The following is a 25,359-nucleotide window of genomic DNA, read 5'->3' as shown; positions in this document are numbered from 1 at the left end:
ATGCATATCCGCTCATATATCCGCATGTATATCCGTAACCGTATCTGATATTAACGGATATGGTTATGAATTTTTCTTACCGATGTATATTTGTATTCGTATCCGTATCCGAGATGGGTAAGAGGATATGGATATGATAAGCATCATATCCGAGCCGTATCCGAACCGAGTGCACCCCTAAGCCTGATAGAATCATAGAAGCAGGATTTTAAATTAAATTGAGTTCAAATATCAGTCTTTAATTCACCGGAAGAGCACAAGGGACCCGTGATAGAATGGGCCGGTTATTTAATGGGCCCATAAGACACCCGACGTGAGCCTGGAAGCATTATTCACAAACAGTGAATTGCTCCGGCTACAACCAAGTACACATGAGAATAACGTGTTTGCTTGATTTATGACAACGACAGGGCGTCACTTCAACTTCAAGCAAATAAAAAGGAAAGAGAGAGAGAGAGAGGTCAAAGCGACACTTGACACATCATTACGCATGTGATAATATGATATCCGTTAATTTCTTGATAAAGAATATTGTTTATGATGTAAATTGTACACGTGCCTATCTTTAAAATTTGGTTGCCGTTTCAATTTTGATCCCAGAGAGACATTCTATTTCTAAATTGTCCCACATTATGCCCCTGAACTTTGAGCATTTAAGAAACGTTGTAGAATAAATATGAGGGTTTACAATGAACCTACATTTAGAGATTAGGATGAGAAATGAGCATCTTCTTAATTGTTTGGAATCAATTAAGAAGACAATAATGTTAACCCTCGGACGAAAAATAAAAATATTGTAATTGATCAGAAAAAATACAGAATAATCTGTTCTCATGCCAGAGAAACATATAACGGCGAGATAAAATACTCCCAGAATAGTTAAGATCAACGATGCAAAGTTCGACTACAACAATTTGGTTTCATCAATCGTTTGAAGAATCGGCACATCAATATCAATGGGTAATTGCCAACGATAACGAAATTTAGAGTATAATTCCATATAAGAATCCAAACAACATAATAAATATCGTTGAATTGGATTCGATATCTTCAAAAGGTTTCCCAGTCCACGAAAAATTTCATGAAAAGGGCCCAAATAAAACTCAAAGATCCATTCCCTTAATCAGATAACAGTTCTTCAATGGCATTGGCATAAACAGACTTGGGCAAAGTTCCAGTAATGCTCTTTACCTGTTCTCCGTTCTTGAACAGCAGAACTGTGGGGACTCGCTCAATGCCATGAGAGTCTGCGACATGCGAGTAGTCATCGGTGTTGAGCTTGAAGCATCTGATCCTTCCGGAATATTCTCGGGCTATTTCATCCATCACACGAGCAACCATCCTGCAGGGCCCGCACCAAGAAGCCCAGAACTCTACGACAACTGGCATGTCGCTGCAGAGAACCAGTTGGTTCCAAGAGCATGCAGTGATCACTTCAGCTGAATGAAGTAATTTTCCCACTAGTTGATCAGAATATATTCTAGAATCGTGTAATGATATATAAAGAAGTGTTATTTTTCATCGTCAAGAGCCTGTTGGCGGACGGTATTGGAAGAAATATATGAAAGAAGTAACTTCCAAATTAAGCAGAAGTATTTTTTTTTATTATGGCAATAGTCAAAATAATACTTCTTCATTCTTTTTTTTTTTTGTATAGCAATTACAAAGGGAGCTTTAGGACTTTAAATTATAAGTATAAAAGGAGAGGTTAATAAGAAAACTGATTGTTCATGAATTCATACACATTTCAACTTCAAAGCTATTTATTAGCCTCAAGGGGCAGATAAAATTTTAAGAAATGGGGATGTTACATAGACGTTGCATCTACATCTAAAAGAGTACCAGAACAGGTTTTTCAGAGAAACAAATAAATGTTTTGCTCAGAAATAGCAGAATTAGACTCTATTTCCTTCAATTTTAATAGCTACTTTCATGCATACAAACCATGCCCTAAAATTCACCAAATTATCATGAACTATTAGAGATCTGTACAAAAATACCATAACCTATTTTTACTTGAGAAAGTACAACAACTTTTTTTCTCTAAACTAAAATGTCTATAATCTAATTTTACTAGAGAGAAGTACCAAAAAATTCCACTAAACTAAAATGACTGACGGACATCACTCCAAGTTGACACATGATAAACACATGACATATTTCAGACACTTTTGGCCTTATTTAATTTATAAACTACTATACTATCATCTCTCTGTTCTTAACTATTAGTCTATTAGAGATATTTTAGACATTTTGAGCATGTCGTTAAATGCTAATTGCGTTAGGATAAGTTTTTTATAGTCTGGTAATTTTCTGCAGATTTGAAAGATTGTAAAAATTTTCTCTAAAAACCTAGTTTGTGAATTTTTTCGTGCAAAATCACTAGTAGTCCATGGTAGTTTTATGAAATCTACCATTCGTGTCTTCTGCTGCATCAAAACATTGAAGTTGTAATGAGGTTTAAAGTTGTAATTCTACACTCACAAGTCTCGAAGGTTTGATTGTCCTTTTCAGAGACCAAAACATGGACTATTTTATACAAATAATACATTCTTTTCTAAAATCTGCTTTAAATCTGTGTTTGTTGAAATTTAAAGTTGAATTGTTGTTACACCATCTTAAATAAGCTTGCACTACACCAAAAACTCCTAACTTTTGATGAGGCTTTGAGTGGTATATTTTCATACCCTTCAACACTATTAGGTTTTGACATCATATTCTCATTCAACAGCGGTAATATAATAAGCCGTCTACTTTTCAATTATTATTGGTGAGTTGTTCACGTTGGATATAAAATGTCGATGTTGTAATTATTCATGATGGTACGAAAAAAAGAAGCTCAGAACAACACGAAATACCCTATTTATACTACAACGTCACATGAATGTTTCCTTGAACTTAACCAGGACTTGGTGCACACCAAATTATAGGCGCTAAAAAAATATGATAAATGAGCCATAGCACAGCGTAGAAAAACAGGAAAATGAAACCATGCAGGGCGCATATCCAAATTATATGAAGATGAATTGATGAATCTTATCCACAGTGCTCTAACAAGAACATAACGTGTACATGGATAGTTACACGTAATCAAGATAATGAGACCCAACAGCGAACGTGATCTTCAATTAGGTCTTACGTCTTTATGAATTGTGCACCATTGCAATAATTTATAGCAGATAAGTACGGTATCCAGAAAACAAAAATATTGGCATAATTCTTGCCCAATATATGATTGAAAGTCAAATGTGGTCATGACTTATTATTTATAAAGCTCGACAATGCTATGATTTCAGATTATCTTCTGTACTCACCTAGATAGTTAGATGATTAACCTGGTTTACAAAACATTAGCCCTAAACAAACATCTTTAAATCAGCAACATATGTCCTCCTTAAAAATCTTTACGCCAATCTCTTCCCTTTTTCTCTATTGAAAATTATCTACAGATGTATAAGAGGTGCTAGACAATTCGGCCTCTAAAGGTATAACATCTCCTCTCTTTTGATACATTGGACCAAAATGGAAAGACCAAACTAATGTACTGTCACAAAGGAATTCATTAATCAAGTGCTCAATGTTTGAGATGATCTTACAACCGAGATTATGGTAGATAAAATAGATGCCCAAAAAACAGTTAAAAATCACAATATGAGGAAAGGGATAGTTAAGGGGAGCAAATTGGAGCCTTACAAATTTGAGTTACGTCCAAGTCTTCAGTTAAGCTAATTCATAACTTCAGATTAAAGAGACATCAAATATCAGATATAGTTTCATATCTACATAATTAGACGTTAAATATAAAGGAAAGAGAAAAGGGCCTTTGTATATAGTTTCATCTCTATAGTTTAAGAGATTAACGTTTCATGCGTAGTTTCACATCCCTCTCTCACAAACAGATAAAAATCTGATGTTTAGAGCTACGTCTAGAACCATATGTTTGACGGCATATTCCCATTAACATGAGAGCATTGATAGGCTAGCAATTCAGATTTTGTTGAGACACCTTGCAGCTCCACTGATTCTAGTGTTCCTCATGCCAAGAGAGTCTTGAGCTAGGCCAAAAACTCAAATATTCTGACTATCAATACCTTCAAAGTAACAAAGACATCGACATTGGGTTTAGTTTCATATCTTTAGACATTAAAATTTTGAGACGGGTCTCTAACACACAGAAAAGAATTCATCAACTCCAACTTGCAAGGTGACAAGAAAGCCATTGGCCATTGCTTATTTAACCTGAAGGAATAAACATAAAGCAATAGCCTGCATGACCACTACTCTAGGCAAGCACATCAAACTGTGTGCCTAAGGATAATGCTCCATGCCGATCGCTCCTACTAGATAAATAGCTCAGAATTCATTCTCTTCATGCACAACTCTCTAAAGACCAATATTAGACTTGTCCTATGGAAGAGAATTATTCAAGAGGGCATCATAAAACCAACGATTCAGATGCTGGTTAGGATGTGAAATTGTGGAAAATATATAGAAAAGGTGCTCAACCTCTTATATCCTATTTCCCAATATTACCATCTAGTACCTAGTCACCTTAATTCTTGTTCCTACCATTTTCTATTAATATGTGATTGTCTTGATCCCTCTTCCTCCTTGCCCTCTTCTTTTCATCTTCCCTTCTTCCTTACTTTTGTCATCTTCATTATTTTACCTCCTCTTCAACTCTCTAGTCTCTAATTAGCTTTTAATTTGAAATAGAACCCCATCTTTTCAATATGTCTTTACTGTAAGAGGGCAATTCATACATCGCACTCAGTCAAGAGTTATATGATGTTCCTTCTCTTAGTCCTAGATATTTGATGATACGTGGTTAGCTCAAATCGTTCACCTCCACTGGACAGATTAACAGAGACAAACAGTCTAACTACATCAAAGGATGGGTGATCTACTTTTCAATGTCAGACAATCACCAACGACAGCAACAAGAAGTCCGTCGACTAATCTTTATTCAAGAATAATCACACCTCAAAGTCTTGATATCTATTAACTTCCCCTTAAATCATATAAACATATTCCAAGTAGGTTCCTGTAACCCCGAGCCTTAGATGCAGGCAAAAAATGAGTGGCCCGACACAAAAATATGATTACCTGCCTTTTGAGGAGAATAAGTAGAAGTCTGGCGTTTTAGGCTCTATTTCATCAAGCGGGTGGCAGATCTTAAAAGAGGTTGTGATTGAAAAGATGACAAAGGAGACCCTAAACTTTTTTTGATCAACTCTGTCGAATGGGGGAAAATCCTGGAGAGGCTCCATAAAATATCATATAGGCAGGAAGGAGGAAGTGACGCCTGTCGCATCGTTCAGCTAATGTTGAAAGAGGGAAAACCCACCCCCTTCCCCCTGTGCTCAAAATGCACAAGACACGACGAGAGATTCATAAAGACAAATGAAATGGATAGTTTTGGGTGCCATTCAGGCACATTGGAGGTAGAGCAGCATAAATCTAAAACCCCAATTATGATGTGTTTGAAAATTATTCTATAGTTAACTTCAGGTTTCATAATTTTGCCCGCAAAAAAGTGAAGGTACTAAAAACCAAGTCATGTCAAACTTATCTCACGCCTCCATTTTTCTCGAAGCCAAATACATCATAAATTGGAGTACAGAGAACTCGAGGTAGAATAGAACTATCCAAACTGGAGTTTGCATGACCTATACCTCCATTTTAAGAAATACCTTTAAGCTCTAATCGCCTATACTCCATTTCTCAGAACCTTATCAATTTCTCTCTCAAAATCAAAAGCAATATAGACAATCTAATAAGTCAGCACATAGCACAGACCAAATTGTGCCAATTTATCGGCTCATATAAAATTGCACGCAGTAATAATCTGCAACTTTTGCCATGATCGTTATTACATAAAGCATAGGCTTCTCATTTAACTTCGGATAGAACAAATTTTCACTGTAGACCCAAAACAATTTTTTATTATCAAAATCGACCAATTTTTTTTTTTAATTACCAAAATCGACCCGTTTTATGCCACGTAGGCGTAATCCAGTTTCCTAATTAGTCGGGGTTGCCAACCCCGACTGTTTAGGAGTTGTTAAACCGGGTTTTAAGGCTTCTAATCGGGGTTTAACAACTCCTAAACAGTCGGGGTTGGCAACCCGACTAATTAGGAATGGCATAAAACGGTCGATTTTGGTAATTAAAAAAAAATCGGTCGATTTTGATAATTAAAATTCCGTTTGGGTCTACAGTGAAAATTTGTTCCTTCGGATACCACCACCAAGAAATATTGCCAACCTGAATTAGTGCTGCAACAATCTAGCCTTTTTTATTCTTCAACCATATACTCTTTCATAAACACTACATGGTAGCTGTATCTTTGTTTGAAACAATCAGGACAAAATTTCAACCCCCCATCTTTTGTTCGAAAAGAACGCTTTTATCTTATTATGCATCAAACTTTGAGAATTTACTTAATCAATAAATCCCTGAACATTATAATCAAAGTGAACGATCGCATAAAAAAACCAATAGAGGGGTAAAAATTAGGGTTCTGCTTACGTGAATTTGAGAACACGCACGTGACACTTCGCCTCCTCTTCCTCTCGATCGGGATGAAGCGCTGAGAATGAGAGGACCGAGCACTGAAAGCACGTGAGCAGGAGAGGAAGTGATTTGGGAGATGGGTTTTGGTCGGATTGGGGGATTGAGAAGCTGAGGGGTCGTCCGCCATGGGATAGGCGCACGATAAGCAGAGAGGCGCATGATAGGTAGCAGCCATGAGAAGAAAAGATGGAAGACGACGAAATGAGGAGAGGGTTACGTCGCGTAGTGAGCTTTTTGCCCTTTTGATAATAGTTTACAGTTAATTACATATAACCCCCTGTTAGTGCTACTATTTATTGTTTAGTACCTATATCATCCTGTGGCCCCTCACATAACTCTTTTTGACCTCCTCATCTTTTTCGATCATATGTCATCCAAATTAGCTTATTAAAGGTAAAGGATAGTCCATTATTATATTTTTCGGAATAGTTAATTCAAAAAATTCTAACCTTTTATTTTAAAAATTTTATTTTTCTAACTTCATCAAATTTTTTCTAACTTCTTTCTTATATATTTGATTTAATTTAGCTAGCATGGCGACTAATAATAACATCAAAACTAGATGTCAGCCATACTTTCTCCGTGAAATAATGCTATCGTCGAAATAGCAAATTTATATTTTCTCTCTCCCCTTCAACCAAGCCTTAATCTATTATTCTATGAAGTTATCTATATTTTAAATATTTAGCTATCTCTATTTAATATGTTTTTCTCTGTTATCAACTTCTATACAACTTATATTTTAAACAATAATTTTTTTCGGTGTGCTTATCTTTTTTCTATTTTAATTTGTAAGGATTTTTAAATTTCTCTACATTTTATTTATGTTTGCCATTATGTAAAGTTGTCTATTTTTTTTTTAATGACTCAAGCAAACTCAAAACAACAATGGCCAATATGACTAAATCAAATACTCCTGATTTTGTTTCCTGTCCTTTGATATATAGAAACTTTTGCAAGTGATTTGGAGAGTCTTCGATCTGGAGTTGGAAGCTTTTGAGATGGATAGCCTTTTCCATCTAGATGTTTATTTTTTAAAGTTAAAAACACCTCGTTTTCATTTTAATCTCTATTTTTTAATTTATTATATTTTATTCCAATCATGGCTCTCTTATTTTATTTAAAATTGCCCACCCCTCCACAATTTTGACCATCTTTTATTTGACTTTATGTATTTTTAACTAAATCTGACTATTTTTAATAGAACCTGGGTAATTTTTTTTTATAAATATGCATATTTGTAAGGATTATTATTTGACTAAAAGGGTAAAAATAAAAATCAAAAGTTTTGACAAGGCAAATAAAAGATGTAGTATAGATGGGCCGTGACTAAGTATATTCATGAAATGAATGAGAACTAGATTTTTACTTTTTTAAGGAGAAATTATGTAATTTGAATTTCATTTATCTTAAAGACATATAACCTACTCAATACGTCACAAGTTAATGTTTTTAAGAATAAAACGGCAAAAGGTAATATAAGTTACCCAAATACAAATTGTCTAATATGCATAGAATTTCATTTCCATGAATGATTTAGATATTATACATGGGGAAAAAACTGTTATACTAAATGAGCAAGTATTTTTATATGTCATATGAGCTACATTCATTATGTAAAAAAATGAAAAGCATCATAAGTGAATAAAAATTTGATCATTAGGTACATAAATATGAGCGTCCAATTTTTTGATCCAAAAATTAAAATAAAATAAAAAAGAGTTTCCAATTAATCGATAAGTACAACTCCAATTAACCGTATGTTATGTGATTAGATCAGATTAATTTGGGCTTGAAGCCCATATTTATTTTGGGCCTTAGGCCTAAACCCAGATCTCTGAGCGTAAAATGTGCACACTCCCATCATCTCCTCTTATTTCTTCTCTCTCTCTCTCTCTCTCTTTCTCTCTCTCTCTCTAGGGTTTCTCTTCAGAGAAGAGAGAATAAAAAAATGGCGTCGGGTGGAAAGGTGTCTTTTAAAGTAACCCTAACATCGGATCCTAAGCTCCCATTCAAAGTGTAATCTTTTTTCCCCTTTCTCTCTCTCAAATCCCTAGGGTTTCATTTCCTGAAATTTCGATTTTTTTTTTAATTTTTGGGTTTTCTAATTCGTCGATCTTGATCCAGTTTCAGCGTTCCAGAGGCGGCGCCGTTCACTGCGGTGCTCAAATTCGCCGCCGAGGAGTTTAAAGTCCCCCCTCAGACCAGCGCCATCATCACCAATGGTACTGATTTCTCTTTCTTTTAAAATTTTATTTTCCAAAAAGTTATAAATTTTGGTTTGCAAGCATTTATATGAATTGTTAGGGGTAAATTTCACAAACTTCATGAAAATACAAATTTTTTTAATTAGGGAAAACATTACCTTTCGAATTGGCAGAAAAATACCACCTAACTTCAGAAATCTACGCGGGAACTAAATATCATGAACTTTACATTATCATCAGATAACTACCATGAACTATTAGGTATTATCACAAAAGGAGCATGCAATTAGTATGTGCTATTTTTCAGTTAATTTGAAAGTTGTATTTTTCTCTGATAAAAGCAGGTTAAGGTAGTTTTGTGCAAGACTCCCAATAGTTCCTAGTAGTTTGGTGAATTTTCCCGTCCTTTTGATCATAATTATGTTGTAGAAATAGAGTTGTAGTTCATTTCTTCCGTTACACTAGCCTAGTCTAACATGAAGTTGTAAAAATGGGTACTTGGTGAGGGAAAATGTGGAGTCTTCTGGATATCACTGCACTGTTAACTTAAGATCGTAGATCTTATAATTATTGTTTTAACCAAAGGCAGTGGAGGATTGATATGATTTAATTCAAAACTACTAGGCTTGAGTTCCAGTAAAATATGCGTGAGATGGTACTGTTTGTTTCAGTATTTACAAAGGTGAGTGGTTCTTCCAATAACCAATATGCAACTTTAGTCAGGGTATTTATGTAGGTGCAGAAGCAAAGCTATTAAGCTTTTGCTTGTTATTCTGTTGATACATTTAGAGGACATTTGGAAAATTATATAACTTCTTTGAAATTTCTGAAACTGTCATGTAACTTGCTTGGTGAATTATAGGTTTTGTCATTCCCCAAAACCGTCCTAATTTCAGCATTGATATTGTATAGACATGTGAACTAATTCAGTAGGTGGAAGCCCGTATGAAATGTAACTACTAAGAGAGCAAGGAGAATGAGCACCAGACACCAATAATTTGCATATATCACATGCATATAGTTGCTTATGGTTTTCCTTCATCTGCAGTTATTTTTTTTGCTAGATTCTATTATACTATGATATAATTCATGAATACTCATACGATGGTAAGTCAGAGTGCTGGTTAGGATCACAAACTAGAATCGAATCCAACCCCATTGGGCTTGATACCACTGCTATAATATATACCTGCCTTCAGGATTTTGTTCTAGTGCTGCCCTCATCTAATTTAGTGGTGTCTTACTTCAAATTCTAATGATATCCTAAGTTATAGATACAAGTAAAAGTTGGCAATCCAGTGGTGTCCTATGACACCACTGGACAATATGTGGCTCCGTCGCTGCCTGGCTTCCAAAGCTTACGTGTATCAAATCAAATATTGTAATTTGAAAAGATTAAAGCACAGCAAAAAAACCCTTCCTTACAGGACATGGGTAATTTCTTGACCTCTTGTGTCACTTTGTCTTTGGAGAGAGCTGACTAAGGCTCTCATTGATACACGGGACCCTGATTCAAACGACTAAATATTTGTGGTTTTGACTTTTAAATTAAACCAAAAAGATCTGGGTATGATCACTTCCATACATTAAACCATTTGCCAATATTTTGCTAATATTTAAATGTCAATGTGCACTTCGTATAGCGTGTTTTACCAAACACATAATAACGTAACATGAAATATATTCACTTGAGCTAAATTGCACTTCAGATTAGAACATCAATATTTTGATAGTCTTGTGACTGATGGTCTTAGATCTAGTTGTTTTTAGGTAGAAACCATCCAGATCAAAAAGCTAAGACTAAAAGAAGATTATGAATAATAGCATAACTAGAATTTGATAGTTCTCAGTTCTCATATGGTAAATTTGAAATGTTACTTAAATAGTATATGAAGGGGATCAGAAGGGGACTCTAATTTGGAGTGGAGTTGTTTTGAGTAGCAGAGGCTGTAGACTTTATTGGAGGATGATTACATGGTTAATCTGTGGTTTTTTGGGGCTGTATATGGTAACAAATAAACTCCTAATTAAAGTGGAAGAAGATATCAAAATCGTATCCAAAAGAAATCTTTATCAAAGTAAAAAAATTACATAGAATAAAATCAAATTATAGCAAAAAACTAGGATCCAAATAAATCCTAATTGCGTTAGATTGACGGTCCGCAGTCATCCTAGTTCAGTACGTGCCTCATAAATCTATTTAATATTCTGGATGTAACAAAAAGTCAATGATTGATCCAATCAGAATCACTATAAATTTTCCATAATGTATTTGAATTTGGATTTTGGATATCACACAAATCCGACCCAAACTCAAATGTTAAGAGGCTAAACCTGATCTAATAAGCTGATACAAACTCAACGAAGTTATGATCATAAAGTGCATTGATTTTTATTTTTATTTCCTGAATGTGGAAGTTTAAAATGCTTGGCCATTGTAATTTTGTCTCCTAGGTATCATGACATGAGTTTGTGTGTATTTACTTGCAAATTCATGAGATTTATATCTCATCTTTTTTTTCCAAGTTGCTATTTATTAACGTGTGAGCTCTTCTCTCTTCTCCAGATGGTGTCGGTATTAACCCTCAGCAAAGTGCAGGTACTTCTTGATTTGTTAATTCCTTTGTGGTGGATTTAAGTTTGATGCTTAGCCTTTCTTCTATTCTATCACATGGTATTGTTGGTTGTTTCTCAATCAGGATATTGAGTAGCGATATACTGTTTGTTGAAAGAGTATTTGACTTTGTGTTAGTAGGTGGACCATAATCTCTCATTTTAGACCATCAACTTCTGAGCTATCTTTTTCCATCATGTAGGTTTTGATATGTTTTGGTCCCATGTTGAAGGCTAGATATCTAGAAGTGACATTTACAACAAAAACTTATCCCCCGTTTTGAAACTCCCTCGCACCCACCAACCCACTTATACACCCACATATTTTATGCATACATGATACATTGTCGTAATGCACTTATTAGATTAGCTTCAGATTGTTTTCCTCCGTTCAATGGTTCACCACAATTTCTATGTTTGACTAGTTATCTGCTCGGTATTTCATCTCTTCACCCCATCTCCAGGCTATTCCTTTGGATATAGTTAATGGTTTTTGCTGAGTTCACTTCAACAATAAAGTTTTTGTGCTATACACAGAAGTATGAATAGAGTTGTAAATGATAGTGATTTTATATATTTACACAGGTAATGTCTTTCTCAAACACGGTTCAGAGTTGCGTCTGATACCTCGAGACAGAGTTGGAGCACCCCTTTTCTTCTGATTGGCTGGTGTTTGATAGCGCGTACTTTAATGGAGAACAGTAATACCTATTACCATGTGTATTGATTTTATGGCCCGTGATAATGTATGTATAAGCTCGTATGCCTGGCAAAAGATGTTCCCGTACAATAATGAATAAAACAGTATCATCCAAAAACTTTTACGTTACTAAAACAACATCAGATCTTGCCAGCTTCAAATGTTTGTAGCTATTTACGGAGTTCATCTGTGGGCTTATAGCGCAGCATTGGACAGTTCATAGTTTTGTTCAGATACTGGTGCCTGTTTGCAATGTCAAACTGTGACATCTTGCTGCTTCTATTATCAGAAATGGGTCAGGCGTTCGGTCGGTTTCTTTTGGGCATCTATGCATGTTTATCTGCTGGGGAGAAAGATCCTTGTGGTAATAAATGTATGAGTTTACAAGTACAAAGCTAATCTATGATTAAAGGTACATTTTCTTTAATAAACATTATGTGTCTTATTTTTGTTAATACCCGCTCTCTCATGGGCTACGATCTATCTAGCTTGTTAAATAGGCTCTAGATGCTCTCCTTTGTTTTGACGAGTCTCTGATGTCAACCTTGTACTACTTCTAAGGATTTTTTTTCTCCCACATATATAATCCACAACATTCACTGCTCACATGTCTCTGATCTTTGTTCTTGGAAGCTAGCCTTCTTCATCTTTCTTTGGAGAAAAACAGAGAATCTCTGCTCTGTCTCCTTTAAGATTCTAGTGGAAGTCACTAACTAGTCAGTGAGAGTTGGTGATCCTTGCAGTTCTTTCACATGTTAGCCATTCTTTTGTATATTATTGTGTCACTGGCTGGGTATCACATGGTTCATGAGATGAAGAAGGAAGGAAGGGACTTAAATGAGAGAATGAATGTTTTGAGTACTTTCACCATTGGTGTTTTTTTCAACCAGATTTTATGGGAACATAATATATATGCTTTTCTATTGCAATTGGTTCGGTTACTGTTTGCATTGATTTGGTTTCATTATTTCTTTCCACTACTACTACAAAAAACCATTATCGCAAAAAGAATCATCTGCCAAATCATATTTTTCCACACAGCTTTGATAAGAGCATTCTCTTGTACTAAATTAATCATTCTAACTCGGTTCCTTTGGACGTATGTCCAGTTGAACGTGATCAAATCATCTCTAACAATTGTCTCATTTTTTTCTTCAATCGGGGTAATCTCTAACTTAGTAACAATGCTCTCATTACTTATTACATATCTTGTTTCTGCCTGTTTACATAGATTTTATATATCGTTTACGCTAAATAAAAATGACAGGGGACAAGTGTAGTCTCCTCGTATATTTTTCTCATTATATATAACAAATCAACCCCTGAGGGGGACCCTGTAAGACTACGAAAGGCATTAAATTCAAATCATTTGGATCCTCGTACACTTGCAGCTATCTGCTGCTGTTTTGCCTCCGTCCTGCATTTGTACTGAGTATATATATATATATATATATAAGTATCATTGAGTTTTATCTACTATGTGACATGTATTTTACTTGGAGAGACAAAAATACCAATCCATCATAAACGAATTACCTTGGTTTTTTCCATATGAAGTAAAAGAGGTGATATAGAGGAAAAACAGATTTTAAATTTGTTGTGATCCTTTTATTAATGGTTAAGGATTTTTTTTAAATTAAAATCGCTTTCTTCAAGTGGGTATTTTATTCAAATCAAAAATTAAGTAACTATGTTAAGGAGGTTTGTTGATTGAATTGTAAAAGATTAGGGGAGTTTTATGAGACACACTATAGTTGAGAGGTGTTTTCTAAAGTTACACCAAAATTGAGAGGGGTTATCTATAACACCCCCAATAATAATAGAGTTTTTATCAAACTGAATCAATTGAGTGAGTTTTTTTTTAAGAAAATCCCTATAATTGGGAGGGGTTTTAAAAAATTAGCTCTTCTTTTAAACATGACTTATTTATAATTTGTCTCACAAAAATTTAATAATTTAATATTAGTCCCTAAAATTATGAGTAATTTCAAAATTTTGAGAGAATAACATATAATCATTGGATATTTTAAAATCAATGAACTAATATCTAAAAACCATTACATATTTACTTTTATATGCATTCTATTGCTATATCGGCCAATATATCGCTATCGGCCAATATATCGGTGTTAAAGACTTTATCTCAGTAATATTTTATGTTATTTTTTTGTTTGGTTATTGTTTTTGATATATCAACTGTATTAAAATTATGGCCGATATATCCCTTTGAAGATCTCAAGAAAATCATGTCATTTTTAATTTGATTGTTGGCTTAGTCCAGATTGTGTTTAGGAAATAAAATCGGAACCCACAAAACCCACAAAGGCCACAGTTCTTCTCCCAAATCTCTCCACTCTCGGCTCTCCCAAATCTTAAGCATATATCTTGATGCAAATTCTTATATTTAAAATTTATTAATATGTTAGATTATATATTACAATGATAGGTTACGTATGAATATTATCTTGTATGACATCCAGTATTACATACATATTCCTAATTTTTACAATCTAATACCATGGATTTTATTTATTAAATATTTATTTGATGTTCAACATTTTGTAGTTGTCCATCAAAAGCCACTTCTAAAGTTTTCTAAGCGAAGTATATACTTTCAGGAAATAATTCAAAATCTTAAGACTCATTCAAAATACGATGTTTTAATTTTTCCACATCTTCTCTACTATATAAATATAATCTAAGCATCTGACCTCATATTGTATGATGAATATTATTTATCAATAAGATCATATACTATTGTTTGTGGATAACAAATGTTTCAAATCTTTTATAGGCGAATATTATTTATCAATAAGATCATATACTATTGTTTGTGGATAACAAATGTTTCAAATCTTTTATAGGCTTAACTGAAATTAAATACCTTATAGATACTATTGTTTGTGGATAACAAATGTTTCAAATCTTTTATAGGCTTAACTGAAATTAAATACCTTATATTTTACCAAAATTATACTTATATATCTCCACTTGTATCTTGCTTCACTTTTTTTTTAAATTTTAGATGACGTATCTTGCTACACTTAATTATCCTAATATTTTCTAAAATTTAATATTTGTAACTTCTGTCCTGTTACCTAAACATAAAAATGCTATTTGTAATTTTCCTATATGAGTTTCGTGGTATAATTTTAGGATTAATTCTATGTTTTCTACTCTTTCTATAAATACTTTATTGACATGCAATTATCTATTAATATATTATTAGACTTTACTAATAATTAATATGATGTACAATTTTACAATAACGTTAGAAGTTTTAGGGACCAAATCATACAAACTTAAAGTGACATATTATATAATTAATTAACAATGATAATTAATTTAGTTTAGTTAGTATTAGAATATAATACCAAAAAAGAATAGGGGTAATATAGTCTTTGGAAAGTTTTTTCACAACTCCCTCTTTTAAATGGAATATGATATGATATATATATATATCCCATAATCTTTCAAACTACAAGTATCAAACCACATGGCATGACTAATGGACATCCCCAATGCAGAGCCTTGGGTATTTAGGAAATTACGTTTTAGCCGTGGGTACTCTAGGAAAATAAATTTCTAAGGTTGTTCTCCAGAAGAGTCAAAACCAAGATCTTGGATACTACTCATAGACATCTTTTCAACTTAGCTAGACCCTATTGGATGTTCTGTAAATAAATTATCAATATGTGCATTTAGTGACGAAGTATGGATGGACATGTAAATCAGATATGTATACAATATCTCATTTTATGTACACTTCTAGTTTTTAAGGGTTACTAGTATTTAAACCCGTGGAAAGCACGTTTCCTAAAAGATTTTTTTAAAATATTGAACATGTTATCAAAATAAATTATTCTGCTTTGGGTTGATGAAGTGATCCTCAAATTTCTCAAATAATTTTTAAAACAAATCTAAAAAACAAAAAGGCAAATACCCTATCAATTTAAATAATAATATTTTAAAGAAAATTTTGCAAATAAAAGAGAGTTTTGGGGTTTTTAGTCTATACCATTGGAAGAACTTCTATTTGTGCTTCCCTCCATCAGGATTCCATCTGAAACATAAAGAAAAAGATTCCATCAAATTCAACAATAATATTTTTCATCGAGAATCAATTTTCAAGTCTATAAATTGGAGAGGAGACTCATAAAAGAAAACTATATGCAACTCCATTATAATCAAGAAAATAACCTGTTGAAGAATCTAAAGTAAACACATGAGTGTCACTCTCAAAAGCATCAAACATGAGTCATATAATGAAATCAAATATTGAGTTGTAGAAATTGGACGATAATATGTTGCTGAGGAAAACACAAATTAAATTATCAAGCACACAGAATTGCAATGAGAAGCCAGTGATATTAGTACATTCTATAATGATCAAAGAGATATTTTAGAAAGAATGTGTTTATTAGAGTTCAAGGGTAAAAAGTGGTAGTTCGGTTGATGAAGTGATCCTCAAATTTCTCAAATAGTTAAAAAAAAATCTAAAAAACAGAAAGGCAAATATCCTATCAATTTAAAAAATAATATTTTCAAGAAAAATTTGTAAATAAAAGAGAGTTTTTGGGCTTTTATTCTATACCATTGGAAGAATTTATATTTGTGCTTCCCTCCATCAGGATTCCATCTAAAACATAAAGAAAAAGATTCCATCAAATTCAACATTAGAATCAATTTTCAAGTTAAAATCACAATGCATCCCAAACTCATAACTCTTACTCGGATTCACATAAAATACTTCTCCTGAATGATTTCTGACAGTGGCTGAAAAATTTTGTTTCTGATTTCATTTAGAACTATTTGTAAGAAGATACAATTAGAATAAATTGATCTTAAACTCTCTACAAGATTTCGAGGGATGAAACTATAGATTCAGATATCTAAGGCTAGAGATCGAAACTTATAGGCGAATCAGAGGGTTACCTTATGATTGGACTTTGAGGCGGAGGCCGATGCGGCGACGAGGAGGACGACGACGAAGAATCGAGAAAAATAATGCATCGTTGATTGAATTGGGGGAAAATGCCCTAGCTAGCTCGAATTTTTGACTCTTATTATTATTATTATTATTTATTATTTATTATTTTTTGGCAACGATCGAGAGAAAGAACGAATGAGACAGATGGAGAAAGAAGAAAACTTCTCGGAGATGGGGGCGGATAGGAGAGAGGGGGATCTCGGAGAAAGAATAAAACAAAAGAAAAATCCTTGTCTGAGTTAGGATAGAGAGGTGTATCTCTTTTGGGTTTACAGGGGCGATCCCGAGAGGGGGACTTTTTGAAATTCAAAATCGATTAGGGGGAAGAACGTGGGTAGTAGGAGAGGGAGGTAGTGATTAGGGTCTTATGCTAATCTAATCCGATTAAATGCCAATTAAAACTTATTAACAAGTTATCCTAGCAAGAGTGAAATATAACAAGATATGTAAGCTAGGATAAGCAATATGAACAACAAAGAGATATATCCTATATGATGAATATATATATGCAATGATATATAAACTACACAAGGATAAACAATCTAGACAAGATAGTTGATGATATAGAAATGAGCAATGCACAATGGCGATATAAGATATGAACATAAATATGAAAGAACGCCAAAGCACACTCAAACAAGCAATATGATCACGGAGTTCGGACCTTCCGTCCTACGTCTCCGCTCCCCACTCCCGGGGAGAAATCCACTAACACAATCCGATTTGGAAGCCGGAACTTCTTCTACACACTCGGTTTTCTAGCTAACCGAAAACTCTACAACTCACACTCTTGCAATCACACTCTACACCCACTAAGTGTTGGACCTAGCCGTGTCTCCCTCAAGTGCTCGGTTACAACCTCTCCCTAGGCACGTCAACCGACGCCACTCCTCTTGGATTCGACCCCGTCTCTCACCACACACTTCTCTCGGTGTACAAGTGTATTACAAGTGAATCCTCACAATTAAGCACAATATAAATCAATTGATTGTTCTCTAAACAAGGTGAGAACTCAATTAAGCACAACTCTTAGTCACAAACCCACAACCCCAAATTATACTATGAATGTAAATACAATAAGCTCAAAAGGTTGTGTGTGAACAAAGAGATATAAATCAAAACTAAACTCAATGTAGTTCTAGCTTAATAACAATGATAATCAAATATATATAAAAGCTAGAAATAGAGTTTAGAAAACTTCTCAATATATCAAGAGTGGAGGGAGAAGAGTTGGATGCCCAAACACCAATAGATGATCTCCTCAAGCTCTTGTTGAATTGAATCACAAAACCGAAACACTCAAATGCTTAAAAGCTTCTTAAAACAAACTTAAACAAACGCTAAACAAGTTTAAACCCTTGTTAAAACCATTTTAAACCATTCTCTTGTAGGTTGAAAGATGACAGCAATGAGGTATTTATACCCACTCCAAAACTCAGCCAAAACCCCAAACAAAAGTCCAAAAAGCCCCAGAAAAATCAGCTCAGAAAATAGCCGTTGGAGTGCAACGGATCTATTGTCGGTCGACCGAAAATTTTGTCGGTCGACCGATGGAGAAGTTCGGTCGACCGACGGAAAAATCCGGTCGACCGCTATCCAGGTCAAAATGAGAAAAACAAAAGCTGACTTATCCGGTCGACCGGTGCGGTCGACCGAAGGAAGCTCTCGGTCGACCGCGACGGTCGACCGACCACCTCTCTGCTGCATGCTGACGAAAGCTCAAATGGTCGGTCGACCGGTGCGGTCGACCGAAAACTGATACAGCAGAAAAAGCGATATGCTGATTTAAAACACTGTTAAAAAATATCAAATAAATTCCAAAAAATGTAAAACTTTGGGGAATGATTGTAGACATGATAATAAACATGCTACAACGACTGGTTTCGAAAAAGGACTTCCCAAATGAAAAATATCATCATTTTACAAAATAGTCCAAAAACATGAAAACCTGAAAATTGATATTTTGATATTTTGACTTAAACAACATTTTGAAACCTTATGAAATGATTGTATAGACTTGATAAAAGATATAACATGTTGTTATGAAATCTATAACCTAGAAATACAATATTTTCATAAAATTGCATATTCTATGCAAATATATTCAAAACACTAAATATGATATTAAATATAACTTGTTAAAGACGAAATCATATATAGGCACATAAACGTGAAACAAAATAGTATTTTCCAATTTTATTTATTTGTTTCATATATAAACTCAAAACCTATTAAACCAAAAACATATATGTATATATATAATTGTATATATACAAAACCAAAACCAAAGCGTGTATGTGTGTATATGATATTGAGCTTAGAGTATATAACACACATAATATAAAATCTAAAACTACATTACCCAAGCAATCTTGATATTCAATTAAGCTTGACTTGGTACACTTGCGGATGAAGCTTGAACTTGATCTTTAACTTTGAATAGCAAGGCTTCACCGACATTCCGCCAACCTCCTTTGGATATGATCGTTAAAGCTCTATTCCATCCATCCTCTAACTACGTTGTTTGTCTACAATAAATAGGAATACAAAAATACTAGACAAACAACATTAGTGGTAAATTGTTTGTTAAACATCATCAAAACAAGAAGGCCAACATCTTTTAGTTTATAAGTAGTAGATAAGCGGAAAAACACATAATGCTCATATTTTGGTATTTGTTAAAATTTCCATTTCTTGGAAAGTTGCTTGCATAAAAATATCTGTAATGTATACAATCACAAAAATCTTTAGGTGATATGTATGTTGATAATCATATAAAAATCTTTTCTTTAAGATATTTATATGGATTTTTTTAAAATAGACCGATTTTGCCAAAATCAACAATTTTGCTAAATATTTAGCAAAATCGACCTCTTTTTGGCCAACATGCTAAAAAGAGGTCGATTTTAAAAAACGTCCAGCTGAAAACATACGTGATTCTTGTATGTTTTCAAGGGTACTAATCACTGATTAGTGCTCACAGAAAACATACGAGACTAGTAGTCCCATATGATTTCTGGGAGCTCTTTGGTGTTCAACAAAACGTACGAGACTAGTAGTCCCATACATAAAGCAAATGTATTAGTCCCGTATATTTTTTGGGAGGAGACAAAATACCTCTGCATAATGTACGTGACTACTAGTCCCGTACGTTATGCAGAGGCTTTTTGCCTCAGCCCAGCAAACATACGGGACTACTAGTCCCATATATTTGCTGGGCTGAGGCAAAACATGCACATAACTCTAGCTTTACATACGACCAAATTTTTTGCCAAAATATATCATCTACATTGTATACATTGATAAAAGTTATAAAATTAGAACATCACAACACAAATCTAAAAAATACACATCATCACAATATAATACATCATCATAACACATAATTCGACGAAATACACAACATCACATCCAAAATTCTACAAAAATACACATCATCATAAAATAATTCCAAATGTATCAAGTCTAACCATACGATAATATGTAGTCTAAGCTAAACAAATCAAAACGCATCAATAAATCCATACGACAATATATAATCTACATGGAAAAACTAACAAAGGAAAAATCCACCCTCCCCCGTTGTCTTGATCTTCGCACCCGTTGAGATCGTCTGCGGCCTCCTTCATCTTGAGCTTGTATATGCTCGCTCTCTGGTTGTGTGTGGGGTTGTAACGGACCAGCTTGTTGTGATGGACCAGCTTTATCATCGTGCGTGTAAGATCTACCACATCTACGTTGGTGTACATATGTAGTATCTTCAAGATCCACCTGCTCACAATCATCATACCGACCTTTATGAGTTTGTTGAAAAGCTCTACGAACTCTCATCACTATCCGCTACAATATCCATACGTGTACAAAATTTCCTATGGCGGTAGTTATACCCTCATTTGCAATCCCCTCTACATCATCCAATGCGTCTATCTACAATTACATAAAAATATTGCTTCATATAAGAAACCAAAAGCTAACATAAAGATTGAAAAATCTATTATAATTGTCGCAATTTACTTACCCATCGCCTCTCATCTAACCCTCTTGGTACATATCAAGATTGTTGGTTGTGAATCTCGATTTCGTCGACTGGAGGCGCGATTTGGTTGATTATCCAACATTGGGTAATCCCCTAATACCATCTAATGTAATTGACTTCCTCCATCGGAGGATAAATTTGATTGACAATATGTTGATGCCGATCATTCCACCGATCAATTTATGATTGATGCGTGCGCTGCCAGTTAATCTGATGTCCATATTTAGATGCCTTTCTCTCTACTTGTTCGACCAATTGTGGAGCGTGCTGTGCGAATACAAACTGTCTAAATACGCAATCGGGTATGTGCATCTCCACAATTTTGAAACAAACGAGAGGAACTCTGGATCTCCATATACCGTGTCCCTCTATACAAATCGGCGGTAGATGAAGTAGGTAAGGTGTGTATGGCTACCACTCGAACTGCAAAATAATTCATATATTAATTGATGTTTGAAATATACCGATAGCTTTAAATGATTGCAATTCAAATTCATACCTGAAAATTTTTCATTCGGTCGAGCTCCCCTCTGTAAAAGTCTAACTATCTAGCCGAGACCTCATTATAGGCTTTGGCGACATTCCATCTACAAGTTTTATATAAGATAGATTTTTGTTCAAAATTTTAAATTTTAAATCAAATATTAAATGAGATTAAATTCGACGAATTTACCTGCAGCCTAGTAGAATCTGTCCATCCAACTCTCGGATATCGCATAATCGCGGTTTCAAAACCAGCCTCTCCCATGCCCAAACTTGTAACAATGTCAAACAACCCTTGAGCCATTTATTTTGCATTAAAGCAATCTTTGACATTTCTTGATATAGCTATGCTAAAACAGCACTACCCTAGGATAATGTCTCACACACGTCAAAGTCTTTGAGAAGTGGTAACTACGTACCTATTGAAAAATCAATTGCGTTAGTCATATTTTCTAAAAGTAGTAATAACAATTTATGACCTGTCTTACCTCAAATGCACTTTACGTTTACTTGAATCAGGAAAAAGAAACGTCCCGATCATGTCCAAAATATATGCTCTAGCATGTTGTTAGATCATGACTTCTGATGCATCGCGTGGCAATGGGTTTGAAAAATTCTCTTTTAACCACTTCAATCTAATATACCCTACAGGCAAGGACTCCGGAGATAGTCCTAACAAATCATCACATACTCTCCGCCAAACATGCCTATCTGTCCCTATAATACAAGGGACATCAATACGTTGTCCTAGGATTACTGCTATATCCTAAAGAGTAATAGTTTCCTCCCCGATACGTAGATGAAAAGTATTAGTCTCGGGCTTCCACCTATCCATTAACACAGTAAGCATTGCCCAGTCGAGCTTCATCCATCGTAATTGTGAGCAAATCAAAAACCCGACTTGGGATACTAGGGCAATGATGCGAGGATCATCAAGCGGCCAACGCATATGCCTATGGCTATGATCAATCATAACCAGCTCTTGCCCTCTCTACACAAAAATAAAAACAAATATTAGAATATCACAATGAATAAATAATGTAAGTATAAACTTATGAATAAAAACATAGAACCATAGTACCTCTGTAAATGATATGCTCTCTGAAAGATGGCATGGCTGATCATAGAGGACTTCATCAGAAACCGACCGGGGGAGCATCGTGTATATACATGCACATGTCAATATTACCTTATTAGTTTATGCCAAATGTATAAGAATACAATAATAAAATTGTTAATAGAAATAGAAAATATTTTACCAATTAATTGCTATCTACTTGTTCTTGATGGATAACGAGACTTATTATGCCCTAATTGATTACATGTTCCACATCTGATGCGTGACACTACTCCTTCCCGGCCTTGATCCATAGTACCTCTAATGTGCACATATCGAGGTCGTCCCGTTTGTCTTTTGACTTAAGGTGGTAATAGATATTCTGTACAAATGTCAGACCAGTAACGAGTATCATCGGGAGGACGGAAACTCTCTTTATAAGCCTTTCGATAATGATTTTTTGAATACCAAGCTAAGCAATACCGATCATACGACAATCTAGCTCCACCAACCTGTCTGGAACTAGCCGCTAAAACATGTTCACATGACAGTTTTTATAATTGCGGTAGGCTATAAGTACAACTACACTCTTGTGAAAGTACCCTAGAGGGGGGTGAATAGGGTTATTGCTAATCTTATTAGATATTAATGCCGATTAAAAGTTATTAACAAATATATCCTAACAAGCTTGATATTCAATTTGATATATGCATGGATATATAAACAAGAATAAATAAACACAAGTGATAGTGCGCAAAAGACAAACACAAACACAAGATATGATCACGGAGTTCGGTCCCCACGACCTACGTCTCCGCTCCTCACCTCGAGGAGATCTCCACTATCACGACCGGGTTTTCTACGCTCACTCGAATAACGTTTACACATCATAATACAGTTTTCTAGTTCACCAAAAATTTTACAACTTAACACACTTACAAATACACTTCACACCCTCTAAGTGTTGGCCTAGCCCGTGTCACCTTCCTCAAGTGTTCGGAATTACCATCTCTCATTAGGCTTTACTACCGACCTCACTCCTCTTGGAACCGACCCCGTCTCTCCCCACACACTTCTCTCGGTGTACAAGTGTAATACAATATGCAACTCACAATAAAGCTCAATTATAATAAAATGTTCTCTAATTGGATGAGAACTCAATGTAAGCTCAATCTCACAAGTCATAATCCCACAACCCAATATATGATGTATGAAATCCTACAAGCTCAAATAGGGTATGTGTGATAAAATGAGTGTAAATGAAACCTAACTCAATTAGCAAACTAGCAATAATAATAATAATAAAATTAATAATAAATTGCTAGAGAAAAGAGTTAGAAAAACTTCTCTATAAACACAATAGAGGATGAAGAAGATTGAGGATGAATTCCTCAATTGAAAATACAAGCCTCCTCTTTGTAAACTCAAACACCAAACTTAAACTTGAGAAATAAACTTTTAAACACTTAAAACTCTTGTTAAAAACCCTCTTAAAAACTGACTCAGAACTAAAATAGTGAGGGGTATATATAGGATGAAAAACTAAAGCTCAAAATCCAAGAAAATCCAGCAAAAAGATAAAAAATAGAAGACTAGAAAAATAGTCGTTATGACTTATCAGTCGACTAACGGAAAGCATTAGTCGACTGATGAGCTGACCGTTGTAGGCGTCAGATAGCTCATCAGTCGACTGACTGTCTTTATCACTCGACTGATAGATCATTAGTCGACTGGTCAGTCGACCAAAACAGAACATAAACTTTTGAAGATTATAGATATATTCTTCAGTCGACTGATCACTCGACTGATAACAGATTTTCAACCTGTATTGAATAGTAAAAACTAACTTTGAAGAGCTTTAAAAAATAGCAAATAAATTCTAAAAAATATAAAACTTTGAGAAAAGTTTATTATCATGAATATGAACATGTTGGAAAATGAATTTTTCAAATTACTCTTACCATTTGTGAAAAATCAGAAATATTCAAAAGTGCTAAAATACATGTTTTTCAAATATGTTGTTTTTACCATTTTAGCTCAAAACAAGTTTTGAAAACTTGTGTAATCGTTTTATGGACATAATAAAAGATGTTAACATGGCTTGTATAGACTAAAACATATTTGAATGTATTTTGCATAAAAACACATATTTTCATGAAAATTCACAAATGTAATGTGTGTGTATATTTGAGCTTATAGAATTAACACACATTATATAAATCCTAAACTTAATTTACCCAAGCTTGATAGATCTTCATTGTAGCTTGTCTTGGTAAATATGGAAGAAGCTTGAACTTGGATCTTGACTAGTATGCATATGCTTCACTCCACAATTTCCGCCAACCTCCATTTGATATGATCGTTATGGCGCAATCCATCCAACCTCTAAACTTATTTTTTGTCTAGAATACCTAATAAGAAAACATAAACACTAGACAAATAATATTAGGAATTGTTTGTAATCATCAAAATAAGATTTGAAGATGTAGGCTCATAACATGAGACCTACCATCTTGGTCATAGAGATGAACGGTGTAAGTGCCATCATGATCCTTGACCTCCCATTCATTATCGTTGAATGGTTCAATTCTACATGTTCTTACAGCCACAACCCTTTTCTGCAATGACCTCCCATTCATTATCGTTGAATGGTTCAATTCTACATGTTCTTACAGCCACAACCCTTTTCTGCAATAT

At 34.3% G+C, this 25,359-nt stretch overlaps 2 protein-coding genes across 2 annotated transcripts; one reads left to right on the top strand and one right to left on the bottom strand.

Annotated features, from left to right (window-relative positions):
* On the bottom strand, nt 782-6,800 carry LOC109830363 (thioredoxin M3, chloroplastic-like). The gene is made up of 2 exons (XM_020397613.1): nt 6,532-6,800; nt 782-1,439 (listed from the first exon to the last, which is right to left on the bottom strand). The coding sequence occupies exons 1-2, from the start codon at nt 6,749-6,751 to the stop codon at nt 1,120-1,122; spliced, it is 540 nt and encodes a 179-aa protein (XP_020253202.1). The 5' UTR covers nt 6,752-6,800; the 3' UTR covers nt 782-1,119.
* On the top strand, nt 8,438-12,513 carry LOC109830362 (ubiquitin-fold modifier 1). The gene is made up of 4 exons (XM_020397612.1): nt 8,438-8,595; nt 8,704-8,801; nt 11,350-11,382; nt 11,982-12,513. The coding sequence occupies exons 1-4, from the start codon at nt 8,528-8,530 to the stop codon at nt 12,056-12,058; spliced, it is 276 nt and encodes a 91-aa protein (XP_020253201.1). The 5' UTR covers nt 8,438-8,527; the 3' UTR covers nt 12,059-12,513.

The sequence above is a fragment of the Asparagus officinalis genome, chromosome 2 (genome assembly GCF_001876935.1).
Source record: "Asparagus officinalis chromosome 2, Aspof.V1, whole genome shotgun sequence".
Classification (NCBI taxonomy): Eukaryota; Viridiplantae; Streptophyta; class Magnoliopsida; order Asparagales; family Asparagaceae; genus Asparagus; species Asparagus officinalis.
The sequence above is the reverse complement of the archived record's forward strand: the minus strand, read 5'-3'. Positions and strand labels throughout refer to the sequence as shown.

Excerpts from the sequence above, each read along its gene's own strand:
- LOC109830363 (XM_020397613.1), bottom strand. The coding sequence starts at position 6,751 with ATGGCTGCTACCTATCATGCGCCTCTCTGCTTATCGTGCGCCTATCCC. Across the intron at positions 1,440-6,531 it reads GTGCGTGTTCTCAAATTCAC|CTGAAGTGATCACTGCATGC; the intron begins GTAAGCAGAACC and ends TACTTCATTCAG.
- LOC109830362 (XM_020397612.1), top strand. The coding sequence starts at position 8,528 with ATGGCGTCGGGTGGAAAGGTGTCTTTTAAAGTAACCCTAACATCGGAT. Across the intron at positions 8,596-8,703 it reads CCTAAGCTCCCATTCAAAGT|TTTCAGCGTTCCAGAGGCGG; the intron begins GTAATCTTTTTT and ends ATCTTGATCCAG. Across the intron at positions 8,802-11,349 it reads CAGCGCCATCATCACCAATG|ATGGTGTCGGTATTAACCCT; the intron begins GTACTGATTTCT and ends TCTCTTCTCCAG.